This window comes from Citrus clementina, unplaced genomic scaffold, assembly GCF_000493195.1.
Source record: "Citrus clementina cultivar Clemenules unplaced genomic scaffold, Citrus_clementina_v1.0 scaffold_4, whole genome shotgun sequence".
NCBI classification, from domain to species: Eukaryota; Viridiplantae; Streptophyta; class Magnoliopsida; order Sapindales; family Rutaceae; genus Citrus; species Citrus x clementina.
Genome location: NW_006262274.1, coordinates 21,164,736 through 21,185,687, shown reverse-complemented (window position 1 = coordinate 21,185,687; position 20,952 = coordinate 21,164,736). Strand labels below are relative to the sequence as shown.

The 20,952-nt window shown below is 36.1% G+C and overlaps 3 protein-coding genes across 16 annotated transcripts; 1 reads left to right on the top strand and 2 right to left on the bottom strand.

Annotated features, from left to right (window-relative positions):
• The first annotated feature begins 1,957 nt into the window (after nucleotides 1-1,957).
• On the top strand, nucleotides 1,958-7,557 carry LOC18044721 (ranBP2-type zinc finger protein At1g67325). Of its 3 annotated transcripts, XM_024186771.1 has the most exons (10): nucleotides 1,961-2,115; nucleotides 2,592-2,637; nucleotides 3,283-3,398; nucleotides 4,137-4,410; nucleotides 4,730-4,803; nucleotides 5,226-5,277; nucleotides 5,383-5,492; nucleotides 5,759-5,783; nucleotides 5,859-6,010; nucleotides 6,286-7,557. In XM_024186771.1, the coding sequence occupies exons 1-10, from the start codon at nucleotides 2,107-2,109 to the stop codon at nucleotides 6,286-6,288; spliced, it is 861 nt and encodes a 286-aa protein (XP_024042539.1). In that variant the 5' UTR covers nucleotides 1,961-2,106; the 3' UTR covers nucleotides 6,289-7,557. The 3 variants fall into 3 exon arrangements, with proteins under 3 accessions (XP_024042538.1, XP_024042537.1, XP_024042539.1); XM_024186770.1 differs by lacking the exon at nucleotides 6,286-7,557 and having other exon boundaries at nucleotides 1,958-2,115; nucleotides 4,137-4,389; nucleotides 5,859-6,273; XM_024186769.1 differs by lacking the exon at nucleotides 6,286-7,557 and having other exon boundaries at nucleotides 1,959-2,115; nucleotides 5,859-6,272.
• Nucleotides 7,558-8,882: 1,325 nt separating this feature from the next.
• LOC18044720 (squamosa promoter-binding-like protein 2) lies at nucleotides 8,883-15,151 on the bottom strand. Of its 11 annotated transcripts, none has more exons than XM_024186763.1 (7): nucleotides 15,005-15,151; nucleotides 14,645-14,908; nucleotides 12,482-13,239; nucleotides 12,126-12,262; nucleotides 11,146-11,415; nucleotides 9,510-9,898; nucleotides 8,883-9,168 (listed from the first exon to the last, which is right to left on the bottom strand). In XM_024186763.1, the coding sequence occupies exons 3-6, from the start codon at nucleotides 13,174-13,176 to the stop codon at nucleotides 9,558-9,560; spliced, it is 1,443 nt and encodes a 480-aa protein (XP_024042531.1). In that variant the 5' UTR covers nucleotides 13,177-13,239; nucleotides 14,645-14,908; nucleotides 15,005-15,151; the 3' UTR covers nucleotides 8,883-9,168; nucleotides 9,510-9,557. The 11 variants fall into 11 exon arrangements, with proteins under 11 accessions (XP_024042531.1, XP_024042529.1, XP_024042536.1 ...); XM_024186761.1 differs by having other exon boundaries at nucleotides 14,650-14,908; XM_024186768.1 differs by lacking the exons at nucleotides 14,645-14,908; nucleotides 15,005-15,151 and adding an exon at nucleotides 13,522-13,685 and having other exon boundaries at nucleotides 12,482-12,689; nucleotides 12,783-13,239.
• A 2,238-nt stretch (nucleotides 15,152-17,389) lies between these two features.
• Nucleotides 17,390-19,796, bottom strand: LOC18044719 (4-coumarate--CoA ligase-like 1). 2 transcript variants are annotated; one of them, XM_006437949.2, is made up of 6 exons: nucleotides 19,331-19,796; nucleotides 18,652-19,236; nucleotides 18,353-18,551; nucleotides 18,099-18,244; nucleotides 17,858-17,925; nucleotides 17,390-17,756 (listed from the first exon to the last, which is right to left on the bottom strand). In XM_006437949.2, the coding sequence occupies exons 1-6, from the start codon at nucleotides 19,772-19,774 to the stop codon at nucleotides 17,534-17,536; spliced, it is 1,665 nt and encodes a 554-aa protein (XP_006438012.1). In that variant the 5' UTR covers nucleotides 19,775-19,796; the 3' UTR covers nucleotides 17,390-17,533. The 2 variants fall into 2 exon arrangements, with proteins under 2 accessions (XP_006438012.1, XP_024041083.1); XM_024185315.1 differs by having other exon boundaries at nucleotides 17,726-17,756; nucleotides 17,852-17,925.
• Between the last annotated feature and the right edge of the window lie 1,156 nt (nucleotides 19,797-20,952).

Below are 20,952 nucleotides of genomic sequence, written 5' to 3'. Positions count from 1 at the left end.
ATTTGCATTTTACAAGCGAGAAAGACGACAAATTGATCCAATTCAATAATGCTTAATTAAAGGAGAATACTCAAACTGCTGCAGTTTGGCCGATTGCCTGTAATTTAAAACTGAAAAAAAAAGAAAAATAGTTGTGGGCTATCGTCCGCGCTGACAATGGGGGATATTGACACTGACGGCTTAGGGTTTTAGCGATAGATTTTGTACGATTAATTCTGAAATTAATGGCACCTGCAGTTGGTGCCATTGTTGTGCTTGCAAGAAAATTTGAAGTTTGCGGACATCAATAAGTGGAATCGAAAGGACTGGCGTGGAGCTCGTAATTTTGTAAAAATCTGAAAGCTCCTCATTGCGCTAGAGAAGTGGGGGTAAGATGACAACAAAAATTTCAATTTCAATGTCGACAACTAATATTCAATTAACAAATGTAGCTCTAATTTATTACAAAATTAGATTATATTTTTTTTGGTCATGTAGGATGATGATAGCTTAAGATGAAAGACATTTAGAGGAGAGACAAAGCTCTTGGCTGAATCTCTGGAATTGGAATTTTTTCTGTTTTTTTGGAGAGATTGCAATTTGAAGGTAATAAAAAGTAGGGGTTGATGAGATATATCGAAGGATTAAATGGGTCCAGCTATGGTACCATAGTGATACCATACCACAGCTGAATCCAGGCATTAGATCCAATTATAATAATAAATGTGGGCTGAATCCAGCTGTGGTATGGTACTACTATGGTACCATAGTTTTGCCCAGATTAAATATGATTATTTTCATTATTTCTAATTGTCGCCGCCAAAGAAAATTGATAGTTACTTTATTATTATTATTAACTCACATTCACATTAAAGTTCGAACCTAAGACTTCAATTTAAAAAGACCGCTCCATACGACTATAAATAGATCTTAACTTTGAGATTGATAGTTGAAACATATAATTACACATACCTAGTAGTCATTGACCTTCCTTGTCCTACAGGGAGTTGTCATCAACTTAACAAATAATAAGTTAAAATAACAATGATTCGTATGCCACACAAACATCCTTACTCTCATTTAAACTCTTTATTAAAGAGTATTAGACATTAATTTTAAAAAAATTACAAAATTATGCTCCCACATATTAATCAGAAATTTCATTTCACCTAATTCACTTACCTAAATTCAGTGCTACCACTTTTCATCTCATGTGAAGCAGATAATGCTTTTAACTTACTACGTCAATGATATATTTATTCAATCATCCTCATCGATTTTTTTCCTAAAGATACCTCATTAAACCATAAATTAAAATTATTTTTAAATTTATCTCTAAGAATTTTTTTTTGGTAATATAGCCAAAATCTATGGTAAAATGACTTGTTTACATTGTTTGGGATTTGGACTAAATTTAACTGACTGACAATATCTCATTGATATTGGCAAGACATTTGAAATGTTTTATCGAACTATACTTTACAAGTTAATCAACAAAAATTTATTGACATACGACAAAAATTAGAACCCCAACAATCTTCATAAATTTATTGTCTTATATTTTATAATCACGTGCATTAAAGTTAAGACCATACATCAGTTTTTGAGCATATGAATTTAATAAGTATTCATCCTAAAACTGTTGGATAAATCGATACATGCATGGGTGCGCCGCGCGCGGTTGTTACCCATTTGCTCTATGTTTTAACTGAATAGTTGTCTGTCAACCGTGAACCCGTACATTACGGACTTAGCAAGTTATTTCTCAAGTTGCTGTCGTGTGTCATCCTGATTCGCTGGATAATATCCGACGGTCATTTAGCGTCAGGACAAACTATGTCAAATCTCAAAGAATCAATATCCAACCGTTCCGTCGCAGGGGGCCCACAATCTTCAGATGGACCGTCCTTATTCATCAAAACGGTGTGCCGCGTGGATTAACCAACTCAGACACGAACTAGTGTATAAAAACAACCGATCCCTTCCTTCATCACCTTTTTAATCGCGCCTCCACTTTTTAGCCTGTCACTTGCCTTTAATTACCAGTGGCACCTTAAAACAATCTCTCTTTTCGAACCCAAGAGAGAAAGCTCTCGCATCGCCGTTTCTCCGTTGCTTGTAGCCGCTATGTCACAGGTAGTTCATATTACAATTCGTTCGATTTGTTATTCTGTCTTCTCAACTCATTTTGAGTGCCTGTTGCCCTATTTGAACTCTAATGGAATGGATCTGAGTAGCTCCTCAGTATATCATTGTTCGATTCGATTGAATTTTCTTAGCTAGGGTTTTTTCGAAATCTCTACTTAATTATTGCATTCCGTTCCGTTATTTAATTTTCTTAGCTAGGGTTTTGTCGAAATCTCTATTTAATTATTACATTCCGTTCCGTTTTCTACATCGTCTTTTTACGAATTAAGCTGTCGATTTATGAATTTGTTGAAAATTTTGTTCTTTCGCAATTTACTCTTCTTCGTAGATCGTCAATTTTGGTGCGCCATTTTAGTATGTAAATTTTGCTACCTTATTTCATTGTTTCCTCATATATGTCTATGAGTTTATTTAGTGGTTTGCAAATGATTAACTGCTCTTTTTTTTTTTTTTTTCATATTTAGGTTGATAACAGAAACTCTTCTGCTGCCAAGCGTGCTAGAACTGATGGTATGCATTTTCTTTTTTGTTTTCTTTATTGCTGTAAGTAATTACCGCCCGTTTGGATTTCTTGAACGACTTCACAACTATGTATATATTCTGAATTTTGTTGTATTTTCTTGTGCATGTCTCAGTATTGACCCATTTGTACGAGTACTAGGATGTTTAGGTTGCTTACATATACACTAGGAGCATGCCAGTCTGCAATGGAGTAGACCCAAGATTAAATAATCACTAGTCTAAATTTTATTTGATCAATAGTTTTTGCGATGAAAGTATCATGTACAATTTGATTGCTTTTGATTCCCAAAGGTGAATACTGAGAGACTATTTCATCAACAAGATGATTGTATTGGTTATTTGATCTTTGCTAAAGTGCAATTGCAAACTTAATAAATCCTGCTTCCAATTTGGTCTTTTAATGACTTGAGTGGTTCCACAAACATTCTGATAAATTAAACATATGAAGAAGGTTCCACTGTCTTTGATTCTTTCTAAAAGGAAATGCATGCTTTGTTGTGCATGACTACTGCGTGCCATGTAGTTATATTGTATTAGACATTGAATATATTACTCCACAGGACCAAGATTTGATGTTTCTGATATTTTAGTTATGACATCAAGACTTGATAATCGAATTCTTGGTAACCGTAGGTAGTCGGAGGGAAGATGATTGGACCTGTCCAAGCTGTGGCAATGTCAACTTTTCATTCAGGATGACTTGCAATATGCGTAATTGCACTCAACCCCGACCAGCGGATCATAATTCCGTAAGTAATCAACTGTGTTTATGATATCTTGATTAATTTGATGCCTTTTTTTTTCTTTTTTTAAGAAAAGAATGCACTTGTTGCAAGCATAAATTGATGGAGATTCAATTTTCTGTGCACATTATGATTTTGATTTATATTTCATTGTTGAGATTGAGTCTGACAGGGTATTTTCTTTGAATTTCAAGAGTGCGGAAATAGTGGAAGCATAAATTAACATATTAGTTCTTAACCTGAGAAAACTGGTCAGAAGCAAGTGGATGTCAGTTGGTTGGATTCTGTATTTGAAGGTTTTCTTTCGTTCTTAAAACACACTTATTTTGTAAGCATTATTGGTCCCAGGGGATTGCATAATGGGTTAGTCTGCTTTCAGTGTAACTAGAGGTCTGGGATTAATTCCTTTCACACCAACCTTGGCGAGGGATTAGGTTTAAACTGTGTTTTTGCATGGGTTGGGATGAGGTGGGGTATGTGCTTAGTTAAAAATAATGTAACTCTGGTCGTGTTAAATGCTTGCAGTAGCCTCTGATTTTGCCGTACTTATTGCAGTTATCCATCTAATTTATGATTAGACTCAACTACATTTGTTGATCAAGTTTTTGTTTTGTGTTTTCTATTGATTACCACTATTTGACTGATAACTACTGATTTTCCTGGTCTTTTTTGTTTCTTGTGGCTGCTTTTAAAGTAGTTCTCTTAAACAATTTCTCAATGTACAAGAACATTTTTTTTTCACAGAAACCTGCAGCAAAGCCCTTGCAAGCCCCACAGAATTACTCATCATCTGCTCCTTATGTTGGTTCTGGTGCACCCTCTTCTATGTACCTGGGCATGCCGCCGTATGGTTCTTCCCTCTTCAATGGGTCATCTATTCCTCCATACGATGTTCCATTTTCTGGGGGATCAGCCTATCATTACAACTATGGAAGTCGTCTCTCTGCTGGAAGCCCTTACCGACCGCTACATATGTCTGGACCACCTCCTTATTCTGGTGGTTCTATGATGGGAAATGGTTTTACCTCGCATCTTTCCCTTTATTGTTTTTTGCTTTTCCTTTTTCCGTCATAATAACTTGATAAGGTTCTTGTTCATGTTTGTTTGTTGTGTTAATTATTTACTTATTTTTTCTATTAGTATTTGCAATTTCTCGGTGTTCTCCCTACTTTTTCAATTTCTATCATATGCATACCTATACTTGGTCGTATGTACCAATTGCAAACTTTTTAATAATCTTCTTAGACAGTGCACATTCATTTCAGCAGCTTGTGCATGCTAGTATACGTCTTCTAGTTTAGCATTACCGTAGTGATCACTTTTTCATTTTCTTGCAGGTGGAATTTATGGCATGCCACCTCCCTTGATGGACCGATATGGCTTAGGTCTGCCAATGGGCCCTGCTGCTATGGTACTTTAAGATCTTGCCTCATATTATGATGATTTGATCTTATTGTTATCATTTGAAAATTAGACCAATGTGCAGGATTCATGTTTGTTTCTCTCATATGATACAATATTAATTTCTGAGTTTCTTATGGTAGTGTTTTACGCTTTTGCAGTTGATAAATCTGGTGTATTTCTATTAATTCAAATTAAATGAAGTAAATATGTCTCTAATCAATATATATCCTATCCTCTCAGTCTATCTTTCCTGGTCTTGTGTATTTGCTTGCATGGACATTCATCTGGAAGCTAGCAAAGCAGTAATTACATTTGGGAATTGATTATTCTCGCTTTCTATAGGAAATATTCCTTTCTTATATTCAGCTTTGGTTAGAGTTCCCTCTTTCATATCTGAGGTAAAATTTATGAGTGCACTTTCCTGCACAGGGTCCAAGACCTGGATTTTTCCCAGATGACAAATCTCAGAGAAAGGGTGCAGGTCTGGAATATTTCTGCCACTTAAAAAACAACCATCAATTGCATTGCCCTATGGCAACTTTGTTTGTTTACCAACTTTGATGTTTCCATTCTTCTGATCTGCCAGATGCAACACGTGATAATGACTGGACATGCCCAAAATGTGGAAATATCAACTTTTCTTTTAGGACTGTTTGTAACATGAGGAAATGTAATACGCCAAAGCCTGGATCCCAGGTTTGTTCCTCTTTCTCTGTTGTTCTGAAACTGAATTTTTTCCTTTAAATTATGCTCAAACTAATTTTTCAAATTTAAGTGTTAGTGCACTCTATTGTGTTTCACTAAGACTTATTCGTTTAATTAATCTTTGCATCATCGTTTCGTTTCTTTTTTTTTTTTTTTTGGGGGGGGGGGGGGGGTTGTTGTTGGGGCGTGGTAGTTAAGCATGTTTTTAAAATCATCTAGTCTTTAGTATTACTTACTTTATTTTCCTGCAAATGCAGGCGGCGAAATCTGACAAAAATTCAAGTAAGTCCTCTTAAATCTGCAAACATGGTTATGGTCATTTGATAAGTGGATACTTATATGTTCTATCCCTCTCAGAACAAAAGATGCCCGAGGGTAGCTGGAAGTGTGAGAAATGTAACAACATAAACTACCCATTTAGGACCAAATGCAACAGGCAGAATTGTGGAGCTGATAAACCTGCTGAGTCAAAGAAGTCTCTCTCACCAACTACAGAAGAAAATGAGCAGGTCTGTTGTGTGATTCATTTCTTTTGTGCTCCAGCTTGTTGTTCGAAATTGTTGTTTTTATCAATCATATTTGTGCACGTTAAAAACTCAATTAGAAATAAACTTCACAAACAATCTATGGTATCACTGCAAAACATCACTTTCCCTCCCCCTCTTCTCTCTACCCCCGCAATTTCTCTTATCCTCATGTTGATTAGATCTTGCAAAGCATCTTGTTAATTGTCTTTTGTTTTTCTCCTTTTCATCCATTGATTTACAATTGTCTACTGTTCCAGTGAGTACTAGGACATGTTTGAGGGTTGAGAAGGTCCAGGGTTTTCTTCCAGCATTGCTCAATATGGGTGTCTGAAAGTCAGTCTTGTCGTCCTCATGTTGCAGCGGTTGTCGAGTTACTCTACCTTCTCATGATTCGTGTCAACTTGTTGTATTAAATTTGATGGTATTTGTGGTCTTTATGGATCCTTTGATACATAAAGTGTCAGCCAGCTTGTTCTGGCAAGATTCTACAGGTTGGTTCTGATTTCTATTAGTTAGGCTTTGTACTTTTGGAAATCAACTCATCTGTTCTAGTTTGTTACCTTTAAACTTTAGATATGTTAGTGGCTTCTGAACCACTCTGGTTTTCATTTGGTTTTGAATTGTCTACATAGCATTGAAGCATCATCGTCATAGAGATGCTTCTTTCATATTTTGGAGTTCCCAACTTGCACACCATAGGTCGCATGTTATTTATAAAATGGGGGCTGGAAAATGCGTCTGATAACTGGTCAGTTGCTTTAGAACCATGGCAAGACTATTTTCTTTCTCATTGTTTGACCATGACATGGTGGGCTTCTTGCAAGGATCTGGTTTTGTTGCTTTGAAAAGTTATTAGTGGCATGGTAAAGTTAAGGATTTGTTTGTCGATTGTTAAATCTGATCCAATGAAGATTCAGCTGTTAGTCCCTTGCATGCTTTGTTTAGAGTGAAATACCGATAGCATAGAGCCATGCATTAAAGGCCATGTTTAAATGTAACTTCATTTATCATCATTATCCCTTTATTTTTCTCCATTTTTAGCTGTTGGTAGTGAGTTTTTGCATTTGATGTTTGGTGGGGAGGAGTTTTTGCATTTGTTGTGTGGCAGGGAGGATGATATGAGATTTATTTGACGAATGCTCAAGAGGTTGAAGGTAGATAAATAATTAGAAGCACACTGGTCCACGGTGCTGTGATTTGTCCTTAAAATTTGTTGTTAGGTATGTTCACTAGTTTGGATATGTGTAAATCCTGGAAACTGGCTCCGTGCATGGTGGATCCATCTGCACACCCAGCCAGTGGTGCCCAGGATTTAGGCACAGCTGCAGGCAGGTGATTTTGTTAAATTTTACATTTTTTCAGATCCTGCTGATAACACAGTTTTATCAAAGAGTAATGGGCAATATAAGCAGAAAAACATTAGCAGTAGTTGACTTGAAAGTCCGAAATATTTATATTTTGGATTCAATTTGCTGTCACTGTAAATTTTAAATGTGTATATGACAATCAAAGTTGGTTATAAGCTGCAAGATAGGGTTGCAAGTAAGATCAAGAGATCTTATGTACACGATGGAAGAAGTGTTTGTTTGAGCGCACTGAGGAACATTGGTAGGACATGTTTGGAACCATGATGAAGTATTTGGACTCAAAAGAGTCAGATTAGTAGCCAATACCTAGAGCAGTTTAAACTGAGAGTTGAATTTAAAGAGCAATTAAAATTCATTTCATTATTCTATTCTGAAACTGATCTTAGATTGAGTTCAGATAAGAATTATCCATTGCTTGGTAACAATCGGAAAGGGCAAGCAATTTTCAACCTCGGAATGGGACTGGAATTTTAAATTTTGTAAAGATTTTTATGAGACAATTTAATATTATTTTAGATTTAAAAAAAATATATTATTTTAATAGTGATGTATTAACAGGAGATGGTGAAACAAGTATGCATTGCCCTCCAAATAGCATCTGAATTGCAAATTCTGTATTAAGCACTAAAGTACTGAGGTTTTAAGCACTAAAAGTGTTGTAAATATAACGGCAAGTTTTGATTTGATAATAACAATTGCCTAGTGAGAAACAATTTATATGCTTATTATTTTTATCAAAATTATTCTTTAAAATTATATTTATTACATATTATTATTAATTTTTATTTTAGTATTTTATATAAATACGCGTGCCTGTATAATTTTTTTCCTCCCCACGTAGAAGTGGCGGTTTTAAAAGGTTTTTGTATCTTAATATTATTTCTCAATACTAAGGACTTGAGATATCATATTGCTGCTGCATTTTTTAAATGATAAGAGCGCCACGAGACGTTGGATTATGCACTCACAACGAAATCTGGAGTAAAGTAACTGCCTCGAGCAAACGTCCTATAATGAGAAATTGTTATCCAGGTTCTAGACGTAACGTTGTGCAGTCACCGCCTCGTGAAAAGCTACTCTGGATGAATTTTCCGTTGAGCCTCCCCAATTATCCAAAAACACAGAAAACACGAACAGCATACTAATCCACTTGATGGCATTAAAATTTGGAAACGTGGAATGCAAGCAAGTACACCTTTCACAGGGTAGTGTCAAATGCTAATACAAGCAAGGTCACATTTTTCTTGAATAGTACAAACAAGATAATGCCATCATGAAAGAGAGAGACAAACTCCAAAGTTTTTAAGTGGGAGAAGATGGGCTAGCAGATAGCCTTTGATGGCACTGCCAAATTGGAATTACTGCCTCCTGAGTGAACCTAATCCTAAGACTTGAAGACTGAAGAATATATAGTTTTGACATCTTCCAGTTTTCTAGCCTGTCTAAGTTTACTCAGAGATTGATGTCTAAGCGTTCGGCTCATGTACTTAAGAGAAAAAATCATAGATATAAAATAAATACTTCATAGTGTCTTGGATAAGATGCTACAGAGTCAGGACACTGATAAGATTTTCTACCATAAAAGTAATAATACTAAAGCTCCATCAACCTTTGTTGTTTATAGCATGTACCTACTAAGAATAAGTTAAGACTGGTGGAATAATATGGGTAATGAAGCATGTTTACAAGAAAACAGCTCGTAGAATTTGACGTGACTGATACCTGATATCTGGGAACTTGTTGGTTCCAGAAAGTGGGCACTAAGAAAACTTCCTGGAGATGATGAAACAAAGTCAGAAACTGAGGACATTGCAAGTAAAGGTTACGGACAAAATCACAGAACAGCATGAGAAGGGACTAGCATGCTCCGTTTGCAATTTTGCAGGACATTATTATAACCTTTAAGCACAGGATTCTAACAATGCAACTAATAAAAAATGGAAAAAAACATAATTTGAAGTCTAGTCTATGCAACAGAAGAATGGACTCCAGATGGTCCTCTCTAGCAAACACCTTTATAAGGAATTACTAATCACCAAAAACTTTAGCTGAATGAAAAGACACCAAGCAAAGAACATGTAAAGTTGGTTAGCTGTAAATAGAAAATAACTCACCTCAGCAGGTAAATTATTAGGCTAAAGTGATTGATTGGCCATAACCAGTCAGTCCACAGTGGGATAAAAGTCGCTCTCATATGGTGCCCTGTACAGCTGGATCTCTTGAATATAATTTCCTTCATCTTGGTGAAAAGATGAGGCATGCACTTGGAATTCAGTGGACAGTTTTCCAATTTGCCTGTATTCTGATGAAGCAAATGGAGAACCTTGGGCCATTGCAGGCATGACAGCGTGAGGTATGTTGGTAAGACTTGTACTCGTGGGGTGCTGCTGCGAAACCTTTTTTGGCTCACATATCCCCCAAGAAGTTTTTGACAGAAGAGAGAGAGCACTATGACAATCTTGTGTCGCACCCAGATCGAAAGAAATCATGGATTCTTCAGGACCTGCGAAATTAGACGTAACATAAGTTCATGCATCTATTTATCTAGTGATTAACATGAAAGCTCAACTGCAACTCAATTTTGTTTACTTATATTTTAACCGTTTCTACATGATGGCTTCCGAAAACCAAACTTTCCTTGAGTTTGATATATCTTGAAAATTATTACACCAGTTACCTAGAGCTGCTTCAGTTTTCCCTAGGATGGCGCTAATCCACACCTGAGAAGTGCCAGCACTTCTGCTGATAGACATTATAGTTCTCATTGTTACTCCTTTTCCACCAGTCTCTTAGCTTAAGTATCTCTTGTCATATGCTTTTCAAAGCAAAGAACAAAATCACGACAGGAAATTCCTTCTTTACCCCAACTTCTCTACTCTCCTAAGAGATTAGATTTTCTTGATTACTTCTAAATTTAGGTGAACTAATTGAGAAAAGATTTTCCTGGGCAGAATAACTAGTAAAAGGTAATTTTGGAATCAACCAACAATGTGCATATTGCTTCTTTTTACTGAAATAGTGCAGGTGATTTTACTTCTCAAATCTATTTGTTCCTACTCATGCAAAATTTCTAGACACACAGGCCTTCAATTTAATTTTGCATTCAATGCTCACGAACTTAAAATTTGACAGCAAACCGAATTCTAGGTTTTTATTATGCCAGCAAAAGCAACTCACAATTTCACAGCAAAGTAAATTCCGGGTTTTTATTATGCAAGCAAAAGCTGCATTGGCAGAGTAGTGTGGTCTAAATAAATAGGTGGGTCCGGGGTTGGATTTTTCATTTTCTACAGTACAAGAAGAAAACTTGAAAAAAAGAAAAAAAAAGGAGGTTATCTTCTGTTTGCTTTACACATGCCCATAGCAAATTTTACAGATGGCAATTAATAATAAAAGGTAATTTTGGAATCAATCAACCATTATTCTTTGAAAAAAAAACAAAAACAAATAAAAATAAATAAAAAGAGCAATTGGGTTGAGCTAAATCATCTGTCCCATGAATGGTGTCTGCCAACATTCTAACCTAGAAAGTCTAACTACTCACTCAGCTGTGACAGCAAAATTTCATTCTCTCTTCAACATATAGCATATGAAAACCTTTGTTTTGGTTCATTAGCATGAATGGGAATATCAAACACTATGCAGGCCATGTTGGGAGACCAAAGACTAAGGATAGTTGTAATAAGCCGGATAGTTGCCTTAAAAATCAAAATTTGAATGCAATGATCTCCTATTTTAAGCAAAACAAACCTTGGTCAAGAACCTCAGCCATAGTAACCTTGGCCTTGGATAGCAAGAGCCCATTGGAATCATCACGACGTGCAGGGACTGAGTTTGGCGGCTGATTGCCATGTAATTGCAGAAGCACATCAGTGCCTTCCCCTTTGGCTGACTTTGATGCATATCCTTTTGTTTGAGTGGACTTGGAGACACAAGTTCCTTCCCAAGTGAAAGTTTCAGTAGGATTTTTGTGTACAAATGGGACACTATTCCAAACTAAAGTCATCTGTTGCTTCCCATCTGAACAAGTAGATTCAGATCATATCAAACTTCATGCAACGGTATGGTGAAATACCATTACCAAAATTTTGGGTGGAAAATTGACACAGTTGTTGGACTCAATTGTGGTGGCACTTTGTTACAGAAAAAACTTACTTGTATACAGAATAGACTTGGTAATTGGCTCTCAAATAGTGACGTATACCTCAAACTGAATGATTTGAAATTATTGAAATGTTTGATTTAAAAATCATATTAAACAAATTCTCAACAAAAGGACAAATTTATTTGACTCCTAATGATGACGTCATATGAGAAAAAAATGCATAATTTTGTCTGTGATTGCTTGAAAAATCAATAATATTTTACGAATCTTTAATTTTTGCAATCATACAGCACCTATAATTTGTTAAAAAATTTCAGTCATTAATTCCCCATCACTATATTAACATTGCATTTGTCTCCTTATATGGTTTATTAATTGCAAATATGTAGTAATACAGAAAACATAATGTGACATGTAAAACTTCTATTAGCCAAACAGTTTGACTTGAGACCTAAAATTAAAATTAAACTTTCCGCAAAATTATTGTAGGCGCAATTCGTTTCAGAGTTTGTGAGAAATTAAGAAGACTATATCATGATTGCAGCTTGATATTTAAAAAGTTGGTGCAGTTGAGCTCCACAATAGCTGCAAAAAGGAATGAGAAATCTGAGTTTAAAACCAGTACCATAGAGTGAGGAAGACAGCCTTGCTGGATTCAATCGGACTGCTTCTGGTTGTGATTTTCGGCGCCTAGCATTGTGATCAGAAAGACGCCTACGACAGCTCCGCTTCTTTTCATCAAACTCTGATAGACCATGGAACCTTTGACATCATGGTGAAAGTGAAAATCAGATCAAATATCAAATTTCATCAGGATGAATAGGAAGGATTTCAAGCAATTTCTAATACAACAAATTTTGAATAAAGAGAGATGAAAGCATTAATCAAGATATTCCCATGCAGCGGAACAAGCACAAAAAGAAATCCTTTGCAGGTTTTATTGGCATCCATCAAACAATCTGCAAAGGATAGAAGCTTTACCTGCTGCACTGTTGACAGAACCGACGTTCCAGACCACCAACAATGACCTTTGGGCTCTTCGAATGATTTTCACAAACTCTATGTTTGCGATGGTAATCTTTAGCTGATGAAAGATCTAGGCCACAGCCTTCAACTTGGCAAAGTGCGGCCTGTGTGGTCTGGGGGTTGGACCTGGATCTTTTTGCTGAAGTAGAATATGATCCACAAACTGCAGGAAAAGATGAATTCTTACCATTGCCTCCAGCAGAAATATCTTCAAAGTACATTCGTTTACCAAGCTTTAAACCAAGCAATGGTTCACCAGATCCAACTGAAGCTTCAAGTGTTGGGGAACCGCCTGTTGGCTCAGCCTTGGCAAATTCTTTCTTTAAGTCAAAATCTTCAAGAACATCATCGGAAGCCTCCAACCTAAATTTTGATGTTTTTGTTTCCCCCATTGATGATGAATTATTGGAAGCTGATTTTGAGCTCTTTGACAAAGAAGCAAGTCCCATATCAGAAATGGAACCACCACTGCCATCACCACCCCCTGATGAAAAGAAAGACGTAGAGTCGATTCCCCCATCTCCATCAATCTCCCACTCTATTTGTCGCGTCTTCCTTGGATTTTCAGCAGCCGTTGCATTGAACATGATAAGATTCTCCCAGTCCCACTGTAAGGGGGTTTTTCCATTCCATTCCATCATTGAACTCATAGCTTTACTTCACGGTAAGAGATTCTTCTCCATAAAAGGCAATAGCAACTGAAGCATCAGACCCTGCACATCAAAAACATCAGGGGCATGCATGAATAGGCAGGAAAAGACAGGAAGAAATTTGGATTGAAATCAGGAAAGAATCCAATAATCTGTTATGCAGCAGATAACCCAGAGCATACATCAACACCAAATCTCACATGAACAAAAGGCAGACTATATATTTTCTAAGATTCATATGATTACTTATATAAACGAGAGGCAAATCTTTGATCCCCTTAAATAGAACTCTGCTTGTTACCCAAATTTGAACAAAACAGCTGGACAGAAGCAGCTTAAATCTACCTAACACCAGAGTACAAAGTCTGCAGAGAAAGCATCAGAGATATCAGCATAAAGGAAACACATCTCAGCCCAAGGAAGTCTCCTGAACATCTTAATTTGCATTCCTGAAAACTCAATAAATTAAATCAAAATCTTCAGCTAACATCAAACTAATTGGGTAAATTCCAGACCTGGAGAAACCCAAACAATAACCGTGTCTAAGACAAAGAAGATTTATAAGGACAGTAGTTGCTAATCACCACCAACAAGTTTTATAAGGACAGTAATTGACCCCAAGTCTCATGCAACTGCTGCAGTGATTTCGACTCTAAAATCCAGTCAAATTCCTAAAACTTACACTGTAAGTGCAACATTACCTCAAAAACTTACCTTCATCTTAAATTAACCATCCTCGACTTCTGGGAAAAAAACATAATGACTCAAGAGATTCAAGTCCTCTTCTCTCTCTCCAATTATTAATTCCCACAAACTGTAACTGTTTTGGATAGGAATTTTTCACATTTTACATTTTTACTTTAACCTTAATAATTCTCTCTTACCTCAAGACTATTGAATGAGGTCCACAACAACTGTTTCCAATATAAACTAAAGCCCAAATGCCCCCATCAAACCAGGGAATCAACAAAAGCTACTGTTGAAAAAAAAAACAGAAATAGTCTCTGCGGTATATGACCAATTCCAACGACCTCTTTTCTTAATGAATTAAGGAAAAGATTAAATACCCAATCAACAGACACCATCAATCACCGGACTAAGCTCTACAACTTCCTTAAAGACAACCCCCCCCCCAAAAAAAAAAAGAGAATTGGCAACATATCAAGTTTAGATTTTTTAATTTTTGTACTTTTTCAATATAAGAAATGAACTTTTATATAAACACACAAACATGACTAAGTTTTAAGAAAAATGACTTTTCCCAATTTAGGGTTTCCTACGTTTCCACAGTTTCAACAGCCAACAGAAGGTATAATTTTTTTTTTGGGAGGGGGGAAGGGATTTCCGGCAAAAATCTTCAGGTTGCAAGCACATACGAGGTCATTTTTGGGTATCATTTTGCTAAGAAAAGAAACGGGAAGGAAATGAAAAGAAAGAAAAAGGATCTTTTTTTTATCTTTTTGACCACCTTACTTAGTTTCCTTTTATGAAGTGCAGACAAACAGAGAAAGCAGCGAGCGGCTAACAGAGAAAATGATGTTTCAACCTAAGCCGCAAAAAACCAATTCACTGCAGCTCGCTTAGGCCTCTGTTTCTCCAAATTTAGGAGGATATTTTTGAGCTTCACCTGCTGCCTCCCGGGGGCGATACCTCTCATTATTACTTTCTTCTTTTAACTTCAATCACTTCATGCCAAAAGGAAACCACTTCACGCAAATCCCAAGGTGGGATCCTTTTTAACAGTCGGTGAGTTAAGCTGATTGAGTGGAATTGGAAGCAAGCCAAAAACCAAAATTCAAAAATTAAAAAATATATAAGAAAAGTGTACCTGAAGAAATTTGAGAGTGAATCCAAGTGCGAGCTGCTAGGCTGGAGAGAGAGAGAGAGAGATTAGAGCATTATAATAACAATGGAACTATACTTTGAAGAGATGGGTGGATGGTTATGGATAGTGGCCAGTGGGGGCTTTGGAATCAAGTCATTTCATAAGAGTTAAACAAAAAAAAAAAGGAGCCTCTAAGTTATAATAATTGTAATATATATTTCTTACGTGAACCATACAAAATTATAAAACCCATAATTTATGTGATTGATATAAAAAATATATGTTACAACTATTATAACTTAGCATTTGCTAAAAAAAAAAAGAAAAATGGCCATTTCATAAGAAGCATTCATATCATACATAATTCATTATTGGTTGGGGCACAACAAAAAATTTAAAAAATAAAAATAACGAAAGGGACAGCTGCAGAGACCACTTGGTCCTAACACACTTTTCACAGCTTTGCCCCTTTTTTTTTAATGGACCTTTCTCGTTTCTTGCTCGACGCCTAAAAACAGATGGCGCTTACTTGCCAGAACAGGACACACAAGGATTTGATGTCTGGCTCGGGCTGAGTCGACTCGCCCCTCCACGCCGACTGTGCTGACTGTACATATTTGGTCAACTTCATCACTCTCTCTCTCTCTTTCTTTTTTCTTACAAAACTGGTAATATCTTATCTTTTACACTCCGTGCAAGCATGAATGCGGTAACTATCCTGATCTTGTATTCTGCCATTACTCTCTTTCTCAAATTATCTTTTCACTTATTATTATTATTATTTTAATATACTCCAATCCCGTTCTAGAAGAATTAAATAAAAAAATTTTGAACATATTTTTTACATAGTGAAATGCTTGTAGTTTAGTGATACGAATGTTTTTTTATTTTTATTTTGGACACTTCATTCAAATCTCAATACCCATATAATTTTATTTCTTTAGATATTTGATTCTCACTTAGATATTGGTTCTCAAAAACTCAAATTTTGTTATTTTATCTTAAATTTTAAAAATAATAATAATAAATTATTTATTTTAAATGTTGGACCTCATTGTGAACATTAAAAAATAAGTACTCTAAATTAAAAATTTTTAAACTAACATTTCCTAATTTAAGTTTATGGGTCTACCACTACTTGATTGATCATTATTTAGGACAAAACTGTGGTACCAATGGCTGGACCCCATTATTCAACATGTCCTTTTAACATATTATACGTGATCTGACATCATCAAAACTATAGTATATCAGTCATAATTTACCATATTATCTTATTTCCGCATTATGATTTGTATGAATGGTCTAAATGAAGAATTGCTTATGAGTACTGTCACTTAATGAGCAAACCCTTAGAGATAAATTAATGGTCATTTCAAAATAGAAACTTTACAAAGTTTTTGAGATAATAGTATCCCTTAAATTATGTTCTATAAGATCAGTTGTACTGAGAGTCATTAGCAATCAATCGAATGTGCAAGAAATCTTTGACAACAAAATCCTCGCGTCAATTTAGTAGTCCAAGAGAGCTTTAATAAAGTTTAGTTGTTTATATTTCTTTTCATCTTGAATTTTAGGAAGGTTTTGAGCGTCAAAATGTGGGAAGTACTTTTTTTTTTTTTTCTTTCAAACAGTCAAAAGGAAACATTCATTCATTTATTCAATTACAATTTCAAAATTTACAGTAACCTTGCGTGTTATTGGGTCTGACTTCTGAGATACTAAATCCAAACATTATGTTAATTTATTTATGAAATCATGCATCACAACAGGGGACTAATAGACATTATGATGCTAACAAAATGAATGGAAGCCCTAATTGTTGGGATAATAATTAACAATAACAATTAACATCAACAACACCGGAATATCATCATCATGATCGAAATCATTAAAAAATATATATATATACATTCCAATGATAAAATCAACATGGGATATGATAAAAAGGCATAAAATTATAAAATTGAGTATCAGATTTAGACGATTTGTTGAGAGACGCGTGGACAGTGAAATGTGGGTCATTCAGATATTGTAAAGTTAAAAAAAACGATAAATTTATTAATGGGGCTACCAACTTGTTTATATTAAAAATAAATATATATTGTGTGCCTGTGCGGACTGAAGTAGGCACTACTTTAATTTAATCAGCTTGAAATTATTAATTGAGACTTCTCAAGATCTCATGCTTGTGATTAACGCAGGAGACCCACGTGAGGGGCTGAATTAGGCAATAGCTCAATGATGGCGTCGCCTGGCCTTTACTGGCTCTTTCTTTGAATATGCTTTGTGGACCACTAGCCTTCAGTTTTTGTTTTTGTTGTTGTTTTTTTTTTTTCTTTCATGAAATATGACAACTTAGGTTAGGAGACAAAGAGGCGAGTGAGAGAAGCAGCAAATGAGGTAGCCCAAAGTATTTAAGTGTCTTTTCAAATTATCGAAGGACACAAAGTTAACACATAGAGCGATGAATGTTAAGCATCCAACAAGTGATCAAAGGGGAGAAAATTAATAAGCCGGCTGCGTCAGATTTCACTTTCGCATCTTCTCAAGCATCTTGTCTTTGAGAATCCTTCTCATTATTTTCCCAGAGTGAGACTTTGGGATGCCATCCACAAAGTGCAAGACTCTCACTTTCTTATAAGTTGCGACGTTGGAGGCCACGAAGTCCATAATATCATCTTCACTTTCTTTGGCATTTGGGTTCATCACGACACAGGCGGCCGGGATTTCCCCTGCCTCTTCATCAGGCAGCCTGCAATATTACATTTAAAAAAAACACACACACACACATTTTGCAATTTAATTTGCATTATTCTAAACTTCAAATAGTAATAACAGTGCTATTACACTTACGACACAACCGCAGCATCTTCAACCGAGGGATGAGTTAAAAGGATGGCTTCAAGCTCAGCCGGGGCTACCTGTTAACCAAACCCATCATTTTATTTAGCCACGTTTATTACATCCAACAAAAATAAAATCCCGGGGTCCTTTCTTTCATTGCAATTAAATAATTGTGGTCCTGTGCTTTCTTTTGCCACAGTATATGTTAAAAAGAAATTAAGCCAAGGGAAGCTGCAACTTTTGGTCTTACTTGAAACCCCTTGTACTTGATTAACTCTTTGATGCGATCAACAATAAAAATATCTCCGTCATCATCTATGTATCCAATGTCACCGGTATGTAGCCACCCATTCTTGTCAATGGTCCTTGCAGTTTCCTCTTCATTGTTATAGTAACCTGTTTAAGAAATTTTAAACATTGACCAATGTCTTGATTTGAGCTTAATGTTCATCAGAAACAAAAATTATGTGGTCATTATGATTTGATGAAAATAATAACTTTTACCTTGCATTACACATTGACTTCTGACGCAAAGCTCACCAGGAGTGTTACTGGGGAGAGATTTACCAGTTTCAGGATTAATGAACTTCACTTCTAAATTTGGGAGAATGAATCCCACCGAGTTTTTCTTTGAACCGGCACTGGGATTTGCAGGGTCTCCGTATGTGAGTGTGATGCAACTGTGCTCAGTCAGTCCATAGGCCTAGTGTCAATGCAAAGTGCTCAATTATAACTAAGGCGGATTAGAGAGTGTTTTTATAATAAGTACTTCTTCAGCAAGTAGGGTCGTTGAGCTTAATTACCTCTTGGACTTGGACACCGGGGAATTTCTTCTCGAAGGAAGAGAGGAGGTCAGGGGCAAGTGGAGCAGCAGCAGTCATTACTGCTCTAAGCTGAAGTTTACTAAGGTCAAATTCATCGACAATAGGATCCTTAACCAACGACAAGATTATTGGTGGCACAATTGGTGCGAACGTGACCTCATGTGTGATCAATGCATCCAAAAAGGCCCTAAGTTCAAATCTATTCATCATCACAACTTTGCCCTTGTTCCTCAACGTGGCACAACAAATTCCAGTGATCCCATAAATGTGAAAGAATGGAATCAGGCCAAGTGTGGTCACTTGGCCTATCATTTCAGGGACTACACTGAAGAGCGTGGAGCATAGATTTGCCACCAAATTTCTGTGTGTTAGCATCACACCTTTCGAAATCCCTGTGGTGCCTGATGAGAATGGGAGGGCACACAGATCGGTTTGCTTTACATCATCGTCGTTGGAAAAGTTGTTGCCTGCTTTGTCAGCTGCTTCAAGAAGCTCGCTCCAATTTATGGCACTTTCAATGCGTTCTTCACCGAGTACAATTATTGGTAGCCCCAGGCCTTTTACCTGAATAAATGTGATTTTGGTACTATTAGAACGTACAAAGTGCTTTTAAAACTCGCTCTAATAACAATATAATTGAGATTGATAGTGGCATCACCTTTTCATAAATTGGTGCATATGATACAATCAACTTGGAATCAGCAGCATCTACTTGCTTCTTAAGTTCAGAAGCATGCGCTGTTGGATTAGCACCCGAAAAGACACCACCAGCAGCCATGATCCCAAGCGCAACAATGCCATACTCAGCAACATTAGGTAGCACTACAATCACTACTTGCCCCTTTCTCAACCCAAGAGACCTCAAAGCCTTGGCAAATCTTCTGGTGTCCCGTGCCACTTGGGCATAAGTGTATGCTTTTCCACTCACGGCTTCCACAAAAGCAACCTTGTCCGCGTACAACTCAGCATCTTGGAGCACGAAATCAGGCAGCGTCACGTTTTCAGGCACTGGCACTGCAGGATGTCTGCTACGAAAGATGTGCTCTTCATCGTGTGCTGCTGCTAATGGCACGGGAACTGAGAACGAGTTAGGCATTGCCATGGTGGAAATGTGAATGAGATGTGAAGATTTGGCTTCAGATTTAAAGGGAGGTGAAATTGTTCGTACATCAGTGATCACATCTTGTGCATGGCACTAATGGTCGGTGGTGATTCGTTGAGTCATGTTTGAGTCGGGGGCTAACAACATTGTTTCTACAGTTAGATATGAAAACCAACTTTACTTTGAAAATGTATTCGAGAATTGTCTGTATTTTGATGAATGGAGTAACAACGTTCTTTGCATGTGAAATCTTAAATTGAATTCATTTTTTGTCCTCGAACCAATTGTGACTCGTCTTGTAATTTTTCTTTTTTTGGGACTCTTTATGTGTCTTGAAAACATAATGTTAAGGGTAACAAGTTGAGAAGAATACAAGATTATCACAAAACAGATCATTTCATTTTTGTTAAGCTTCCTTACGAGGAATTAACTATTTCACAAACGGCAAGTAGTACAAAATTTTACAATTTGTACAACGTGTCGTAATATTTTTGAGTATGTTTTACGACATAAAACGACAATACGTACGATAAATCGTAAAATTTTTTACTCTAGGATGTAAAATATAAGACAAATCGTACACACAGATTAGATATAAATATTGTTTGTCATTATAACATTAAAGTATCATAATACCTGATTGATTACTGGAAACAGCACTTTCTACATTTGGTTTCCTTGCGTAGAAAGAATCCTAATGCCAAACAAGTATTATATTATATGCTGCTTTGAAGAAAAGGCAACTCCTTTGGGGTTCGCTCGCCATCAAAAAGCAAGAAGAACAGAACATGTTCCAATTACTAATAATTAGTAATAACCGTGAACTAGCATTGCACAAATTAATTATGCGTTACAGTTTTAATTAATTACCTGATGAATTTTTATGTTATTCGTTCTTTTGGTAAATGATTAACATAAACAGTATACTTTTTGGCTTCAGTGGCTATCATAAGCAAGAAATTATATAAAGAAAATGTTGTCCATCCATTGATCATCAGTTTATTAAACCGTGGATCTTCTGTGTTAGGGTATGTACCAGATCATATTGCTCCCAACCAGGGCCGGCTCAACCATTTTTGGGGCCTTAGGCAATGATTTTAATTAATTCTTCTTCAAATTTAGGATTATATATGTGTGTGTGTATTATTGATTGAAAATTAATTCTTTAAACACTTTAA

Coding starts and splice junctions, on each gene's coding strand:
- LOC18044721 (XM_024186769.1), top strand. Junction 5,493..5,758: donor CGCCAAAGCCTGGATCCCAG/GTTTGTTCCTCT, acceptor CTGCAAATGCAG/GCGGCGAAATCTGACAAAAA. Junction 5,784..5,858: donor GAAATCTGACAAAAATTCAA/GTAAGTCCTCTT, acceptor TATCCCTCTCAG/AACAAAAGATGCCCGAGGGT.
- LOC18044719 (XM_006437949.2), bottom strand. CDS start 19,774: ATGGCAATGCCTAACTCGTTCTCAGTTCCCGTGCCATTAGCAGCAGCA. Junction 18,552..18,651: donor CCGGTGTCCAAGTCCAAGAG/GTAATTAAGCTC, acceptor CATTGACACTAG/GCCTATGGACTGACTGAGCA. Junction 18,245..18,352: donor AAGTCAATGTGTAATGCAAG/GTAAAAGTTATT, acceptor TTTCTTAAACAG/GTTACTATAACAATGAAGAG.
- LOC18044720 (XM_024186763.1), bottom strand. CDS start 13,176: ATGAGTTCAATGATGGAATGGAATGGAAAAACCCCCTTACAGTGGGAC. Junction 12,263..12,481: donor TTCTGTCAACAGTGCAGCAG/GTAAAGCTTCTA, acceptor ATGATGTCAAAG/GTTCCATGGTCTATCAGAGT. Junction 9,899..11,145: donor GGCTGAGGTTCTTGACCAAG/GTTTGTTTTGCT, acceptor CTAATTTCGCAG/GTCCTGAAGAATCCATGATT.